Genomic DNA, 16,898 nt, shown 5'->3' with positions numbered 1-16,898 from the left:
CGTCTGGGCCATATTAGTATGAGAAAGATATCTCAACTAAACAATCTTGGATTAGTCAGAGGCTTGCCAAACCTAAAGTTTTCTTTAGATGCTCTTTGTGAAGCATGTTAGAAAGGCAAATTTACAAAAACCTCTTTCAAAGCTAAGAAAGTTGTATCTACCTCCAGACCATTAGAACTTCTTCACATTGATTTATTTGGACCGATGAAAACTGCGTCTGTCAGTGGAAAGAAATATGGACTAGAAATTGTTGATGACTATAGAAGATGGACATGGGTAAAATTCTTGAGACACAATGATGAGTCACATTCTGTGTTTCCACCTTCTGTTCCCGAGTACAAAATGAAATGAATTGCAAAATAGTCAAAGTCAGAAGTGATCTTGGTGGAGAATTTGAAAACAAAGATTTTGAAAGTCTCTTTGATAGAAATGATATTTCACATGATTTTTCCTGCCCTAGAACCCCACAACAAAATAGTGTTGTAGAAAGGAAAAATAGAACTCTACAAGAGATGACTCGTACTATGATCCAAGAGACTGACATGGAAAAGCATTTCTGGGTAGAAGCTGTGAATACAGCATATTATATTCAGAATAGGACTTCTATAAGACCTATTTTGAGTAAGACTCCATATGAACTGTGGAAGAATAGAAAGCCCAACATTTATTATTTCCATCCATTTGGATTGTATGTTTTATGTTAAGCACTAAGCAGAATCTGAGTAAATTCGATTCCAAAGCACATAAGTGTATGCTGTTAGGATATTCTGAATGCTCAAAAGGCTACAGAGTCCATAACACTGAAACATGAATTCTGGAAGAATCAATTCATGTCATATTCAATGATAAGCTTGACCCTGGAAGGTCAAAGCTAGTTGAAAAGTTTGCAGATTTGGAGATCAACTTTTTAGAAACTAAAGAAAAAGAATCATAAGCAAAGGAATCAGAAATAAAAGAACCAGAAGCATCTGTTGAAGAAGAAGATGCGGCTCCTTCCGATCCTCCACAACAAAAGAAGAGCAGATTGACCTCCTCAAATCTTGAAGAACTGATTCTAGGAAACAAGGATGCTCCTATCAGAACCAAATCAGCATTCAAACCAACTGAAGAAACTCTTCTCATACTAGTGTCTCTGATCGAGCCAATATCTTTTGAAGAAGCCCTTTTGGACAAAGACTGGATTATGGCAATGGAAGAAGAGCTCAACCAATTCACCAGAATGATGTTTGGGATATTGTTCAGAAACTCATAGATGCTCATGTTATTGGAACGAAATGGGTTTTCAGAAACAAGCTCCACGAGAAAGGTGAAGTTGTCAGAAACAAGGCACGGCTGGTTGCACAAGGCTATAGTCAACAAGAAAGAATATACCATATTGAAACCTTTGCTCCAGTCGCCAAGCTGAATTTGAAATGAGCATGATGGGAGAACTGAAATTCTTTATGGGAATTCAAATTGACCAAAGACCAGAAGCGACATACATTCATCAGAGCAAATACACGAATGAACTTCTGAAAAAGTTCAACATGCTTGACTGCAAGGTAGATAAAACTCCAATGCATCTGACATGCATTCTAGAGAAAGAAGAGGTAAGTGGAAAGGTATGTAAAAAGCTATATCGTGGTATGATAGGCTCTCTTCTATATCTAATTGCTGCTAGACCGGATATTTTATTCAGTGTTCATTTATGTGCTAGATTCCAATATGATCTGAGAGAATCTCATTAAACTATTGTTAAGAGGATTTTGAGGTATCTCAAAGAAACAACTAACCTTGGCCTGGTGTATGAGAAAACATCAGAGTATACTCTTTCTGGTTTCGGTGATGCAAATTATGCTGGAGACATAATTGAAAGGAAAAACACTTTTGGAAACTGTCAATTTCTTGGAAGCAATCTGATCTCATGGTCAAGCAATAGACAATCAATAATTGCTCTTTCAACAGCAGAAGCAGAATACATATTAGCATATATTGATGTGTGTTCCTTGGATAATCAACTCCTAAGAGTCTGAGTCTGACTTCCTAGTGGTTGGTTTTATCTTCAAAATGATATAAATCTTTGTATGATGCGGGCATTATCTCTGTTTCCATTTGGCCAGCCTTATTTATCATCCTTTATTTTGTCATATTGGTGTACCCCGCTTGAGGGATACAACCGTGCAACCACTGTATTTGTGGTTGGCTTAACTTATCTTGAATGAAGATAACATGTGGTTGACTAAGTTGTTTACCTATTCACTTATGTTAGGCAATGACTTGGAGTATTTTAGGCATGTGTGATTCATGTCATCATAACTTACACACACATCTTCCACTTCTCCAACGATTTCTTAACAAGTATAACATGGGAGAGCCACCTTTTTCAACAATTCTTTGAGCGTACTAACAATAGTTTTGACTTTCTCTAGAGATTTCCTTTTTCCTTGCTGCAGGACGTTCCAGGAATTGGGATTGACATTCAACTTATGACCCATTACGGTGAGCCTATGTTGAGAAATTTAGACCAGAGAAATTTAGACAATGTGTTCTTTCCCTTGGAAGGGAATTTGGATATTATCTTCACAAATTTGGTTGGATCATCACCAATATAAACATATTGAATCTCTCTAAACCTTCGTATTTCCTTTAGTTTCTCCTTCTCCAAGCGATAGTGGTAGATCTATCTTTCCGCAAGAGATTTACGCCTTTTGATGTTGATTGATGTTAAGCGAGTTATGAAATCGTCGAACGCCAAAAGATCTCACCATTGCACAAACTCAATTATAGCTGACAGAGGAGTTAGTTACTCTAGCGTGACAGTGTAAAGAACATTAAATGAACTTCTATCTCCTGTGAGTAAAATCATGCTACAATGTGATCAACTACAATAACTTGTTATAACTAATAGTAACTCAACGACTGGCACTCCGTTAGCCTTCTTGCGATCTCGAAATCCTAGCACTGATATGTCCTTACTTTATGATTCGATATCAATCGTTTCTTGAATGAGGGTCTCCGATGACGAATCTCTATCACACATTACTTTCGTACATATCTCATCGTTGCCTAGGAGTCAAGGTGTTGTAAAGTTGAATAATTCAAGAGAGTTCTTAGGTTCGATGTAAGAAGTTCTTCTCACCATCTCATGGTGGTATTGGTAGATATCAGGATTTGAATTGAGAATTACCACGTGGTTGTCGTTTTGATTTTCATAGATGACGCTACTGTTTCGTATAAGAACCAAAATTGGTGTTATTTGGTGATTTAAAACCATGGAATTGGTGATGCGGATCTCCAGTGCGGGTCGACTTGTAAAGTTAGCTCTCTAATGCCCAATTCAATTACACAATCCCCATATGAGAATAGTGAAAAGTGGAAGTGTACCTTGAACATCACGTGTGTTGTCTATATTCATTGGATAATCTCGATTGGACTGTGTGTAGTTCAACCTTCATACATAGTCTTTGGACGATCCATAATAATATATAAAACACTTGATTAATATAATCCATATTTGGTTAGCATGTGTTTTGACATTAAAAATAATTCTTTAAATAATAAAATAAAATTGATTAATTAAATAAAAAGACTACTAATATAATTCATAGTTTAGTTATTAATTATTCTAACATCAAAAAAATAAAATCTTACCCAATAAATCAACTTTGTTTAATGATGTATAAAAGGTTGATGAGTTTAGTTCATAATTTATACAGTGAGTGGTTAACATTGAAAAAAGGTTTGATGTGTCAAACAAATTTTGATTAATAATGTACAAAATATTGATTAATATACTTTATAATTTACTTAATAAGTGACCATAAAAATTAATTTTAAACAGTAAAATAAAATTAATTAATAAAATATAATAGGTGAGTTAATATATTTTATAATTAAATTTCTAAAAACAATAAAATTATGTATTTTATTGATTAATAAAATAGTAATTTAATTAATGAGTCATAAATAAAATATTTAACAACAAAAATCATTTTGTTTAATTTTTTAAAATCAATTTTAGTTTTAAATAATCTCACTCATTAAAATCAATTTCTCATCATTGTGTGAGAAAGAGTTACACCCTCTTATTATATTATTATTATTACAAAATTAAGATTTAATCTCAAGTTTTATTTTAGTTCCTTAAATTATAAAAAAAAAAGTTTATATCTTGTTAGTCTTTCTTCATATAAATTGCGATGAAATTTTTTAAAAATTAGTCATTAAATTTATTGTTAATTAAATAAAAAAGGATTAATCTTATGTTTTGAAGAGTTAATAAATTAATATAATATTTATTAAAATATAAATTAAGTATATTAGTTATTTAAAATAAATAAAAAAACATAGATTTTTTTTTTTGTGCAGAAAAACATAGATTTTTGCTTATAAGGTATAGATAACTTCCTTTCTTTTTTTGGATTAATTTCTAAATTCGTGAATATCCTTGAATGTGAACAAGACAAAAGAGGTAGGCATAGTCGTGGTTGTTTGTGGACTGTATTCACTGCACAACAGTATAAATCTTCTTTGTTTTATCATCTTTCCCTATATTGTTTCCTCCACCAATTATTACTCTACATAGAAATGGCTACAACTATAGCAATAATTATCTTCACTGTCTTGACGACACTTGCTTTGACATGGTCATGGAAGATTCTGAATAGGTTATGGTTGAAACCAAAGAAGCTAGAAAAGGTTCTAAGAGAACAAGGACTTAAAGGGAATTCATATAGGTTTTTAGTTGGAGACATAATAGATATTTTGAAGTCGCGAAAAGAAGCAACATCTAAACCCATGAATCTTTCTGATGATATTGTTCCTCGAGTGTTTAGCTATTTCCAACAAAGTGCTTTAAAACATGGTATGTCTCTTCATATTTTATGATTATTATTCTGTTTTTCTGTACACCTCTTAATAATTGTTATTATTGATTTCAAAAAAAATAATTGTTATTATCAATTGAAGAAATTACCATGAACAACATACTTTAGTAGTTTCACTCATATCAACTACTACCTCCGTCTCTGTTTCATTTCCACTTTTTTCATTTCCACTTTTTTCATGTCTCAAAATAAATGTCTATTTAGAAAACCAATACAATATTTATTAATTTTTTTCACTATTATACTCATATTTATTAACTTTCAAGTTTTTCAACTACTCATATACCTATAAGAAATAAGGGTACTTTAATAAATGACATTAACTTTATCATTAAAACCAACGCATCCAGTCATTTTCTTAAGAACGACACAAAACTCAAATAGAACACTTATTATGAGACGGAGAGAGTAGTTTATATTTCCTCTTGGTCCTCTTAAATTCACTTTTTAAATTCATATAATAACAAATATATTTGGTCTATATATAAACTAAATATATTAATTATTAAATAAATCTAAAAAGTAAATTTCTCTTCAAGAAGGAGTATAAAACTATTTTATAAATTTAGATTGGTTTATTTTAGAGGGTTAAATGAACTTGTACTTAGGGTGACAAAAAAAAGGCAGGATGAAAGGAACACATTAGAGAATGTATGACGAAACTTTTGACCACATCTTGTATTAATAATTAAAGTATAGGCAAAACAGATCTTAGTCGTTAAAATAATCTATCATTGGAGAGAGTTGTTCTCTCAAACGTGAGATTACATTAATGACAAAGATTATAATAAGTAGTTTGAGATCCTCAATTTTGATGCATACAAATTTATTTTGGGAACAACTTCTCTACCCATCACAAAAAGATGGGTAGTATACCTCCAACCAATCACATGATTCCATTTAATTTAACACTTTTAATTATTTACTAAAATACTATAAATGTTTGTTGTTTTTAAAGCATTTTACAAAGGAGGTAACCTTACCCATCTTTTTGAGTTGGGTAGATAAGAATTCACCGTTTATTTTTGTCTACATTTTTTATGCAGGGAAGAATTATTTTGTTTGGTTTGGACCAACACCAAGGGTAACCATCACAGATCCTGAGATGATTAAAGAAGTACTTAACAAAAACAACGACTTCCGAAAGCCTAATGTGAGTCCGATTGTTAGGTTACTAGTTAACGGTCTAGTAAACCTCGAGGGAGAACAGTGGAGCAAGCACAGAAAGTTAATCAATCCTGCATTCCATTCTGAAAAACTGAAGGCAAGTTTTCGTTTACTAGATATAGATCTTATGTATTGTCTTGTGCGCCGTTTTAAAACATGTTTCAAAAAGTGATTTTAATTTTTAATGCACATGTTCTTAGTTTGACTTCAAGAGTTCTAACTCTTGGTTATCGCTTACACTACAGATCATGTTACCAAATTTCTTCCAAAGTTGCGATGACCTGATTAGCAAATGGGAAACAATGTTGTCATTAGATGGATCATGTGAAGTGGACGTATGGCCGTTCCTTCAAAACTTGGCAAGTGATGTTATTTCCCGAACATCATTTGGAAGTAGTTATGAAGAAGGAATGAGAATATTTCAACTACAAATCGAGCAAGCTGAACTTACAAAATCAGTTATGATGAATGCTAACATCCCTGGATGGAGGTAACACTAATTTGTGTATAGAACTTGTTGATACATGGTTTATGTTCTCACAGGAAGCAACCAATATTTATAGTTAAGAATCAATGGTTTATAGTACTGCATGTTCTAATTAAGTTTGCTCATTTTGAAGTTTTCTACCAACTCCTACCCATAGGAGGATGAAGGAAATTGACAGAGATGTAAGAGCTTCACTTACAAATATGATTAACAAGAGGGAGAAAGCACTAAAGGCAGGTGAAGCAACTAAGGATGATTTATTAAGCATACTTTTGGAGTCAAATCACAAGGAAATGGAAGAACATGGAAACAATAAGAATGTCAGAATGAGTCTTGAAGATGTAATAGAGGAATGCAAGCTATTCTACTTTGCAGGACAAGAGACCACTTCGGTTTTGCTTGTTTGGACAATGGTGTTGTTGAGTAGGTACCCCGATTGGCAAGCACGTGCAAGGGAGGAAGTATTACAAGTTTTCGGTAACAAAAAACCAGATTTTGATGGGCTAGGTCATCTTAAGATTGTAAGTATCAATGTATCATGTTCTTCCCTTCATAATAAAGAGTATATGCTTTACATAACTATGATCTTTCTACCATAGGAAAAAAATGCAGTTCAATGATTCAATGGTTGAGATCGAAAAGTGTGTAACATAGTTATTATAGTCTATGCCTTAACACTTACCATTGATATAATACCTTTTTTTGGAACAGGTCACCATGATTTTGAACGAGGCTCTTCGGTTATACCCTCCAGTAATCGCGCTTGCTCGAACTGTCTACAAAGATATGAAACTTGGAAACCTAACATTACCTGCGGGAGTGCAGCTTTTCTTATCAATAGTTTTGGTTCACCATGACACAAAGCTATGGGGAGATGACGCTAAGGTGTTCAATCCTGAAAGATTTTCTGAAGGTGTTTTAAAAGCAACAAATGGAAAAACTTCGTTTTTTCCATTTGGTGGGGGTCCTAGAATTTGCATTGGACAAAACTTTGCCATGGCAGAAGCAAAGATCGCAATAACAATGATTTTGCAACATTTCTCATTTGAACTTTCTCCAACCTATGCTCATGCCCCTACCGAGGTAATTACACTTCAGCCGCAATATGGTGCTCATATAATTCTTCATAAAGTGGAAATATAATGTAAAATAGGAAGCTGATAGTATAATAAAAGAGTGTTGTTGGTTAGGATATATCAACCTTTAAATGGTTTTCTATATTTAAATGGATTAGTTTTCGGCTCTAAGAAGAAAATTCCTTGAATACAATATATATCATATGTATTGGAACTGGTTTGGAAAGCTAAACCTGTATAATGTATATTACAGGTGATGAAGTAATGTTGCATGGTATAATGTATTACAATAAACTTATTAAGTGATGTCATCTACACATTATTAATATTAGTTTTTCCATTTAACTCCTATTAAACTAAGGGGTATTTTAAGTCATTGAGTCCCTAACTATTATTTTTGCAATTGTGTCTAAATTTCTTACTATTGGATTAATGCATTGTTGATAGACTAATTTAATTCGTAAAATGTATAGCAAACGATATTTTAAGATATATGCATTAAGTTAAACAATTCTTAATGATGAAAAATTGAAAGTAGGTCACGTTCTTGGTATTTGATTAGAAAGAAAAAAAATTGGGAATTTCTTTTCGCACGAGACGAAATGGCAAAAATATCTCCAATTTGTAGGGATACATTTCCCCCGAACACACTATTTTTTTATTTTATGTAAATTAAATTCGGAAATGTATATGCGAATGTATTTTAGGGTATGTTTGCAGATACATCTTCGAATTAATTTTTTTTAAAATTCAAAAAATTCATTTGGAGATGCATCTACGAACTAGGTAAATGTATTTAAACCTCTTGTCAGACTCTCCATCTTCTCCTTCTTCATTTTCAGAAAGTTTTTCTTCCTCATTGAAGCTCGTGACCAACATTGTTTCAATCTTCTTGTCAATCAACATAAAAATCTCTACTTCTATCTTAGCAATCTCAACTCACTCTACCTACTACATTCAACATTTTGCATCCTCATCAACATTTTTTTGAGTACGTTTCTCATTTAACATATTTTGAGTTTTGGTTTATGTATTAGGTAAAATAGGTAACTTTTTATGCATTAGGTAGTGTTAGCATTCAAAATAGGTAATGAGTAGGAGCATTTGGATGATTTTTGGATGGATAGGGAAAGTGTGGGAGATGTTTCTACCATTGAAATAAAAAAACGAACCTTTTTCGGAGCTGCATCTCCGAAATGATTCCTTTCTGGTGTTTGAAGATGAATCTCCAAATTCTTTCCTTCCTAATGCACTAATATCTTTTTTGATGATTTTTTAAAGGACGATGGCTGCAAACAACAACAGTATAAGACTCGGCCATGAAACCCTAACTGCGCTCGCTTGCCGCGAAAGAGCTCAACAGCATCAACAGGCCAGAGATATGGGGGAGTCGTCCTTAGGCCTCACGATGGGTTCGCCGGGTTCTAGGAGCCGACTATCATTAGGGTCGTCATCCCAGGCTCGTGTACACCGAGAGGTGGAGGCTTCATCTACACGTGATGATCTCGCTCCATTTGTAAACCCTTTTAAAAGAAGGCCCACTAACACGTTATTACATATATATTTTGGAAGCCATGTTGCTCCACATGTCTGGACCATAGAGGTATATTTCTAAATGATTCTTATTTTTATATTTTACCCAAATTTAATTCGACTAAGATTGTTATATTATCTTTTTAACAGGAACGTGAGTATTTGAAATCTATTAATCATGTCAGAAAGATTCACAGACTTCCTCATCTCCAGCAAGAGTAGTTCCTAAGTGTGCTTCGGTACTCCGATCTTGTAGGTTTGTCTTCTTCCAGGTACAACATCATCATCCATGACATGCAAGGGTCGTTTGATGAGAGATGGCATAAAGAAACATCTTCTTGCCTCTCCCCCATTGACGAGATGGCGATTACATTAGATGACGTCGCTTTCCTCCTACACCTTCCCATCAGAGGGAAGTTACTTGATCATTCTAGAATCAGACGCGATGAGGCAGTGGATATGATGGTGATTTATTTGGGAGCTGACCCAATGGAAGCCCAGATGCAATGTGAGGACACCAGGGGTGCATATGTTAAGTTGTATTGGTTTGAAACGTCATATAAAAAAAACTTGGATTTGGTCGACGATCCCGACGGTAATGATCTACTGGTAGGATACCACAGAGAATGTGCATTGAGATGTTACTTCCTATTCTTGGTTGGCACGTCCATGTTTGTGGAAAAAAATGTAACCAACGTAGATGTGGCATACCTCAAGTATTTCATTGACTTGACAGCCATTCACGAGTGGAATTGGGGAGCCAACTGCTTGGCATACCTATATTCCAAGATGAGCGAAGGTTCTCTTTAGAGAACAAAAAAAACGACAGGCTCTTGCACACAGTTGATAGAAATTTCCGTAGCCACTATTAATTTAAAAATAAGTTTTTTTTACACTTATTACTAATTTTTTTCTTATTCATTTTCAGGGATGAATCCTTGCCCACTTCACCGCATACACGAGTTTGAGCGTGTACGAACGTATACTAAAGATTACACATGTGCTTGCCTGTGTCTCCCTCACAAATGGAATGATGTTTTTGTACCATTCTGTGTGTATATTGACCAAACTCAACATTATGACATCGAATGGATGCCATACACTTCTCATTAGGACATAATTTCGTTCAACCATATTTCATTATACCTTATATGGCTGACATGTGGGAGTAGTATCTTATGCAAGTATATGCCAGAGTGGTGCATGCGACAATTTGAGTACATGCATATCTTTCCCCGGTCCCCTTCGAGGTTTCTCCTGAGAGCATTATCCATAAACATCTATATGACATTCGGGAAGATTTTAAGAGTCATCGAGTAAGGAAGGAGTATCTAAGGGTGCAAGCCATATCTCTGTGGCATTCTACTGAAGGTAACATTACTTAGTTCTATTATGTGTCACACCCTATCATGGCACCAAACATTTCTGGACGTTCACCTAGGTCTTCTCGTGAGGAGATCCTATAGAATGAGCAGGCCATATATGACTATATCGTTAATGTGTTTCCTATTTGTCAGAATATTATGTGGATTACACGTGAGGGCATAAAGTCTAGAATGTCTGAGAGAATTCATTCTTACCGAGGCACGTAATGCCTTGGATTACCGTTGGCATAGAAGGAGCCAATGGGTTAAAATTATACATACTTAGTAGATTGTGCATTTGATTGTATTTTGGAATGTTTTTGGTATTTTTTTCATGCTTTGAGAATCATTTTTGTACTATGATTGGCATTTTTAATTAACACATCACTTTTTTATGATATTCATGTTTATTGATATTTCAATCAAATAATGGCAATGTTAATCGAATTAAGATGACTTTGAGTTAAAAAATTTACAGACTTATGACAATGTTTCTGCAAGAAACATCCAGGAAAGACTTCAGAGATGTATTTTCTAATTTACCCCAAAAATATGCGCAGATGCATCTTCAAACTATTGTTTTTGGTAGAAACAAATGGCAGCTTGATTTACGAAGGAAAAAAGGTGACTTCAGAGATGTATATGAGAATTAACCTCATATATATTCAGATATGTCTATTCAATTTAAATTTTGGCAAAAAAAGGGATTTCGTGCGTTCAGAGATGTATCTCCGAAAATACCCAAGGGTATTTTGGAGTTTTCATATGTGCGTCCCACACAATAAAGGTGAGAAAAGAAATTGCCAAAACATTAAAAGTATGTCATATTTTGATATGAGCCAAAACACAACCAGCTTCGATCAAGCCCAATACGAAATTTTCCATTAATCATATCGATAGGAAGATTATAGAGAGAAATATTTGACTGTCTTTGAGTTTCTATGACTTTGTGACTTTATTACTATATATCACTTAATTATTCATTTTCTATTAATTAAATATTTTTTAAATCATGCATTTATATCCTAATTTACACTAAAGGTACCAAAGGTACAAAATAGGAAAGGTAACATATCCAAAGCCAATAATGGATCATGGGATTCGAGTATTAAAGGATGATGATGTCACGTCTGGTGTCGCCAATGATGTCACTCTTAAAATAGTTATCCAAAATAAGATTCTAGCACTGTGGAACTTATAATAAACTTGCTCTATTAGGACACGTGATTAGAGGAGTTAATAGAGGAAGACCTGCCATATTATATGGTGAAATATCTTTCGGTATATATCTTATCTCACATCTATCTAAAGTAAAAGGTTCTAGGTTTGTGAAACCCTAGAACCCTATTCTAAGGCCTAACAAAGGTGTCACATCTAGGTTTGCATTTTTTAACTCTAGATATTTTTAGTTTTGGGCGACACTAACTTAGGTATCACAATGTTTGTATGTACCCCCTCTTCCCGTCATTGTACCAAAGCATCCGACATAGATACATTCATTAAAACTAGCAATTAGTTCTTGTTCACCATCTCATTGAAGAACCAAATTGATATTTCATAGATCATTTTGAACAATATGTGTGATCTTCAATTACAGTCCCCATATGAGTATAGTGAAAAGTGGAGATCAGAAAGTGTACCTTGAACATCACGTGTGCTGTCTATATTTATTGGATAATCTCAATTAGGTTATGTGTAGTTGGACCTTCATAATGAGACTTTAGGCGATCCAGAATAATAAATAAAACACTTGATTAATATAATCCATATTTGGATAACATGTGTTTTGATATTAAAAACAATTCTTTAAATAATAAAACAAAATTGATTAATTAAATATAAAAATGTGTTTTGATATTAAAAACAATTCTTTAAATAATAAAACAAAATTGATTAATTAAATATAAAAAGCTATTAATATAATTCATAGTTTAATTATTTATTATTCTAACATCAAAAAATCAAATCTTACCCAATAAATCAACTTTGTTTAATGATGTATAAAAGGTTGATGAGTTTAGTTCATAATTTATACAGTGAGTGGTTAACATTGAAAAAAAAGTTTTTAGTGTTAAACAAACTTTGATTAATAATGTACAAAATATTGATAAATACTTCATAATTTACTTAGTGACCAAACATAAAAATTAATTTTAAACTGTACAATAAAATCAATTAATAAAATGTAAAAGGTGAGTTAATATATTTTATAATAAAATTTCTTAAAATAATTAAATTATGTATTTTATAAATAATTAAAATAGTAATTTAATTAATGAGTCATAAATAAAATATTTAACAACAAAAATCATTTGATTTAATTTTTTTAAAATCAATTTTAGTTTTAAATAATCTCACTCATTAAAATCAATTTCTCATCATTGTTTGAGAAAGAGTTACAATCTCTTATTATATTATTATTATTAAAAAATTAAGATTTAATCTCGAGTTTTATTTTAGTTCCTTAAATTATTAAAAAAAAAAGTTTATGTCTTGTTAGTCTTTTTTCGTATAAATTGCGATGAAAATTTTTAAAAATTAGTCATTAAATTTATTGTTAATTAAATAAAAAAGATTGAAGAGTTAATAAATTAATATAATATTTATTAAAATACAAATTAAGTATATTAGTTATTTAAAATAAATTAAAAAACATAGATTTTTGCATATAAGGTATATATAATTATAATATTGAAATACGGGTCGAGCTGCCCCCATCGGACCGCACGGACTTTTGAGAAATGAGCCAGACTTATTTTACGTAGTCCATTAAATAATCGGGTCAGGCCGAGTTAGCCCATTTAAAAATAGTGGCCCACCGGGCCGACCCATTTGACAGCTCTAGGCATAGTCATGGTTGTTTGTGGACTGTATTCACTGCTCAACAGTATAAATCTTTTTATCATCTTTCCTTATATTGTTTCCTCCACCAAATAATTACTCTACACAGAAATGGCTACAACTACAGCAATAATTGTCTTCACTATCTTGACGACACTTGCCTTGACATGGTCATGGAAGATTCTGAATACGTTATGGTTGAAGCCAAAGAAGCTAGAAAAGGTTCTAAGAGAACAAGGACTTAAAGGGAACTCATATAGGTTTTTAGTTGGAGACATAAAAGATATTTTGAAGTCGCGAAAAGAAGCAACATCTAAACCCATGAATCTTTCCGATGATATTGTTCCTCGTGTGTTTAGCTATTTCCAACAAAGTGCTTTAAAACATGGTATGTCTCTTCTTATTCCTCCCTTCTCATTTTATGATTATTATTCAGTTTTTCCGTACACACGTTAGGTGCAGAAATTTGGGCAGGTTTATTTCAAAGACATCCTTACATAGGACACCGACACGGCTGTATTTAGGATAGTATCTGAGTTTTTGTTTAAATGATAACATTGGTTCAATACTTTAAACCTACTAGATGTGTGTCAGATTTGTAAAAAAATTGTATAAAGATGTGTCGAAGCAGAGAAAAAAAAAATCTTGTTTGAAACACTTGTCTAAATTGTGCTACAAGGGTCATACGTGTGTCAAACATTGACTTTTCTGACACTTATTGTACGGGTGTTATATAAGTGGCAAATACCGATGCGTGTCGGACATTGTGTCACGTCTACTTCGGGAGGTGTCATGCTTCATAGTTAATGACAGAGATTCTGCAAGAAAGGCTGCAAATGACCCATTTGTAGCAGAAATTACGGATGAGAGAGAAATAAACACCTCAGGGTCTATGTTCAAAGATTTCAGAAGCAAATAGCAGATTATAATAAGTAGCTTGTGAATCGTGATACTGAGTTCCTGATACATACAAATTTTGTTTTGTCTATATTTGGTATGCAGGGAAGAATTATTTTGTTTGGTTTGGACCAATACCAAGGGTAACCATCACAGATCCTGAGCTAATTAAAGATGTACTCAACAAAAACAATGACTTCCGAAAGCCTAATGTGAGTCCGCTTGTCAGGTTACTAGTTAATGGTCTAGTAAACCTCGAGGGAGAACAATGGATCAAGCACAGAAAGTTAATAAATCCTGCATTCCATGTTGAAAAACTGAAGACAAGTTTTCGTTTACTAGATATAGATCTTATGTAATTGTCTTGCGCGTTCCAACTCTAGGTTGCCTCTTACACCACAGATCATGTTACCAAATTTCTTCAAAAGTTGCGATGACCTGATTGGCAAATGGGAAACGATGTTGTCATCAGATGGATCATGTGAAGTGGACGTATGGCCGTTCCTTCAAAACTTGGCAAGTGATGCTATTTCGCGAACAGCATTTGGAAGTAGTTATGAAGAAGGAATGAGAATATTTCAACTTCAAATCGAGCAAGCTGAACTTACAAAAACAGTTATGACGAATGTTTACATCCCTGGATGGAGGTAAGACTAATTTTTGTATCTGACTTCTTGTTGATTAATGCAAGATCAAGCTTGTGAAAACAGGTTATACATTCTACCAGGAAACAACCAATGTTTATATTTAAGAATCAATGGTTTATTTATAGTGCTGTATGTTCTAATTAAGTTTCCCATTTTGAAGTTTTCTACCAACTCCTACCCATAGGAGGATGAAGGAAATTGACAGAGATGTAAGAGCTTCACTTACAAATATGATTAACAAGAGGGAGAAAGCACTAAAGGCTGGTGAAGCAACTAAGGATGATTTATTAAGCTTACTTTTGGAGTCAAATCACAAGGAAATGGAAGAACATGGAAACAATAAGAATGTCGGAATGAGTCTTGAAGATGTAATAGAGGAATGCAAGTTATTCTACTTTGCAGGGCAAGAGACCACTTCGGTTTTGCTTGTTTGGACAATGGTGTTGTTGAGTAGGTACCCCGATTGGCAAGCACGCGCAAGGGACGAAGTATTACAAGTTTTCGGTAACAAAAAACCAGATTTTGATGGGCTAAGTCATCTTAAGATTGTAAGTATCATGTTCTTCCCTTCATAATAAAGAGTATATGCTTTACAAGGCTAAGTCATCTTAAGATTGTAAGTATCATCTTAGATGATTCAATGGTTGAGATCGAAAAGTGTGTAACATAGTTATTATATTCTGCCTGAAATACTAATCCATGCCTTAACACTTACCATTGATATAATACCTTTTTCGAAACAGGTCACCATGATTTTGAACGAGGTTCTTCGGTTATACCCTCCAGTAATCGCGCTTCCTCGAACTGTCTACAAAGATATGAAACTTGGAAACCTAACATTACCTGCTGGGGTGCAGCTTTTCTTATCGATAGTTTTGGTTCACCATGACACAAAGCTATGGGGAGATGACGCTAAGGTGTTCAATCCTGAAAGATTTTCTGAAGGTGTTTTAAAAGCAACAAATGGAAAAACTTCGTTTTTTCCATTTGGTGGGGGTCCTAGAATATGCATTGGACAAAACTTTGCCATGATAGAAGCAAAGATCGCAATAGCAATGATTTTGCAGCATTTCACATTTGAACTCTCTCCAACCTATGCTCATGCCCCTGCTACGGTAATTACACTTCAGCCGCAATATGGTGCTCATATAATTCTTAGTAAAGTGGAAATATAATGTTAAAATAGGAAGCTCACAGTATAATAAAAGAGTGATGTTGGTTAGGATATATCAACCTTTAAATGGTTTTCTATATTTCAGTGGATTAGTTTTCGACTCTAAGAAGAAAATTCCTTGAATAATATATATATATCATATGTATCGGAACTGGTTTGGAAAGCTAAATCTGTATAAAGAAATTCAGGTAATGTGAAGTAATGTTTCATGGTATAATGTATTACGATAAACTTATTGAGAGATATATCATCGACACATTTATTAATATTAGTTTTTCCACTTAGCTCCTATTAAAGTAAAGGGTATTTTAAGTCATTGAGTCCCTAACTATTATTTTTGCAATTGTCTAAATTTCTTACTATTTGTATTAATGCATTGTTGATAGACTAATTTAATTCTTAAAATGTATAGCAAACGATATTTTAAGATATATGCATTAAGTTAAACAATTCTTAATGATGAAAAGTGGAAAGTAGGTCACGTTCTTGATATTTGATTTTACAAGAAAAAAAAAAAAGAGAATTTCTTTTTCACCATGTTATTTTCTTTCATGCTTATGAGGAAATATTAAAAATGTTTCCAATTTTCATGGATACATTCTCGAACACACTATTTTTTCATTTTACTTAAATTAAATTCGGAGATATATATGCAAATGTGTTTTAGAGTATGTTCGTGGATACATATCCAAATTAACCTTTTTTCTTTAAATTCAAAAAATTTATTCGGAGATGCATTTCTGAACTAGATAAATTTAAACTTCGTGTCAGACTCTCTCTCTTCCCTTCTTCATTTTTCAGAAAGTTTTTCTTCCCCGTTGAAGCTTGTGACCAACACTGTTCCAGT

General features: G+C 33.1%; 3 protein-coding genes across 3 annotated transcripts; all 3 read left to right on the top strand.

Moving 5' to 3' along the window:
* Window positions 1-4,519: 4,519 nt before the first annotated feature.
* On the top strand, window positions 4,520-7,926 carry LOC131639698 (cytochrome P450 72A68-like). Its single transcript, XM_058910170.1, has 5 exons — window positions 4,520-4,843; window positions 5,912-6,129; window positions 6,278-6,522; window positions 6,653-7,040; window positions 7,231-7,926. Exons 1-5 carry the CDS (start codon window positions 4,567-4,569, stop codon window positions 7,660-7,662), a joined length of 1,560 nt encoding a protein of 519 aa, XP_058766153.1. The 5' UTR covers window positions 4,520-4,566; the 3' UTR covers window positions 7,663-7,926.
* Window positions 7,927-8,880: 954 nt separating this feature from the next.
* On the top strand, window positions 8,881-10,241 carry LOC131639696 (protein MAIN-LIKE 2-like). Its single transcript, XM_058910168.1, has 4 exons — window positions 8,881-9,111; window positions 9,279-9,282; window positions 9,385-9,927; window positions 10,057-10,241. Exons 1-4 carry the CDS (start codon window positions 8,881-8,883, stop codon window positions 10,239-10,241), a joined length of 963 nt encoding a protein of 320 aa, XP_058766151.1.
* A 3,155-nt stretch (window positions 10,242-13,396) lies between these two features.
* Window positions 13,397-16,301, top strand: LOC131639684 (cytochrome P450 716A67-like). The gene is made up of 5 exons (XM_058910158.1): window positions 13,397-13,721; window positions 14,336-14,554; window positions 14,634-14,877; window positions 15,038-15,425; window positions 15,621-16,301. Exons 1-5 carry the CDS (start codon window positions 13,445-13,447, stop codon window positions 16,050-16,052), a joined length of 1,560 nt encoding a protein of 519 aa, XP_058766141.1. The 5' UTR covers window positions 13,397-13,444; the 3' UTR covers window positions 16,053-16,301.
* The last annotated feature ends 597 nt before the right edge of the window (window positions 16,302-16,898 follow it).

Source organism: Vicia villosa, unplaced genomic scaffold, assembly GCF_029867415.1.
Source record: "Vicia villosa cultivar HV-30 ecotype Madison, WI unplaced genomic scaffold, Vvil1.0 ctg.002741F_1_1, whole genome shotgun sequence".
NCBI lineage: Eukaryota > Viridiplantae > Streptophyta > Magnoliopsida > Fabales > Fabaceae > Vicia > Vicia villosa.
This window is presented reverse-complemented; position numbering and strand designations above follow the sequence as displayed.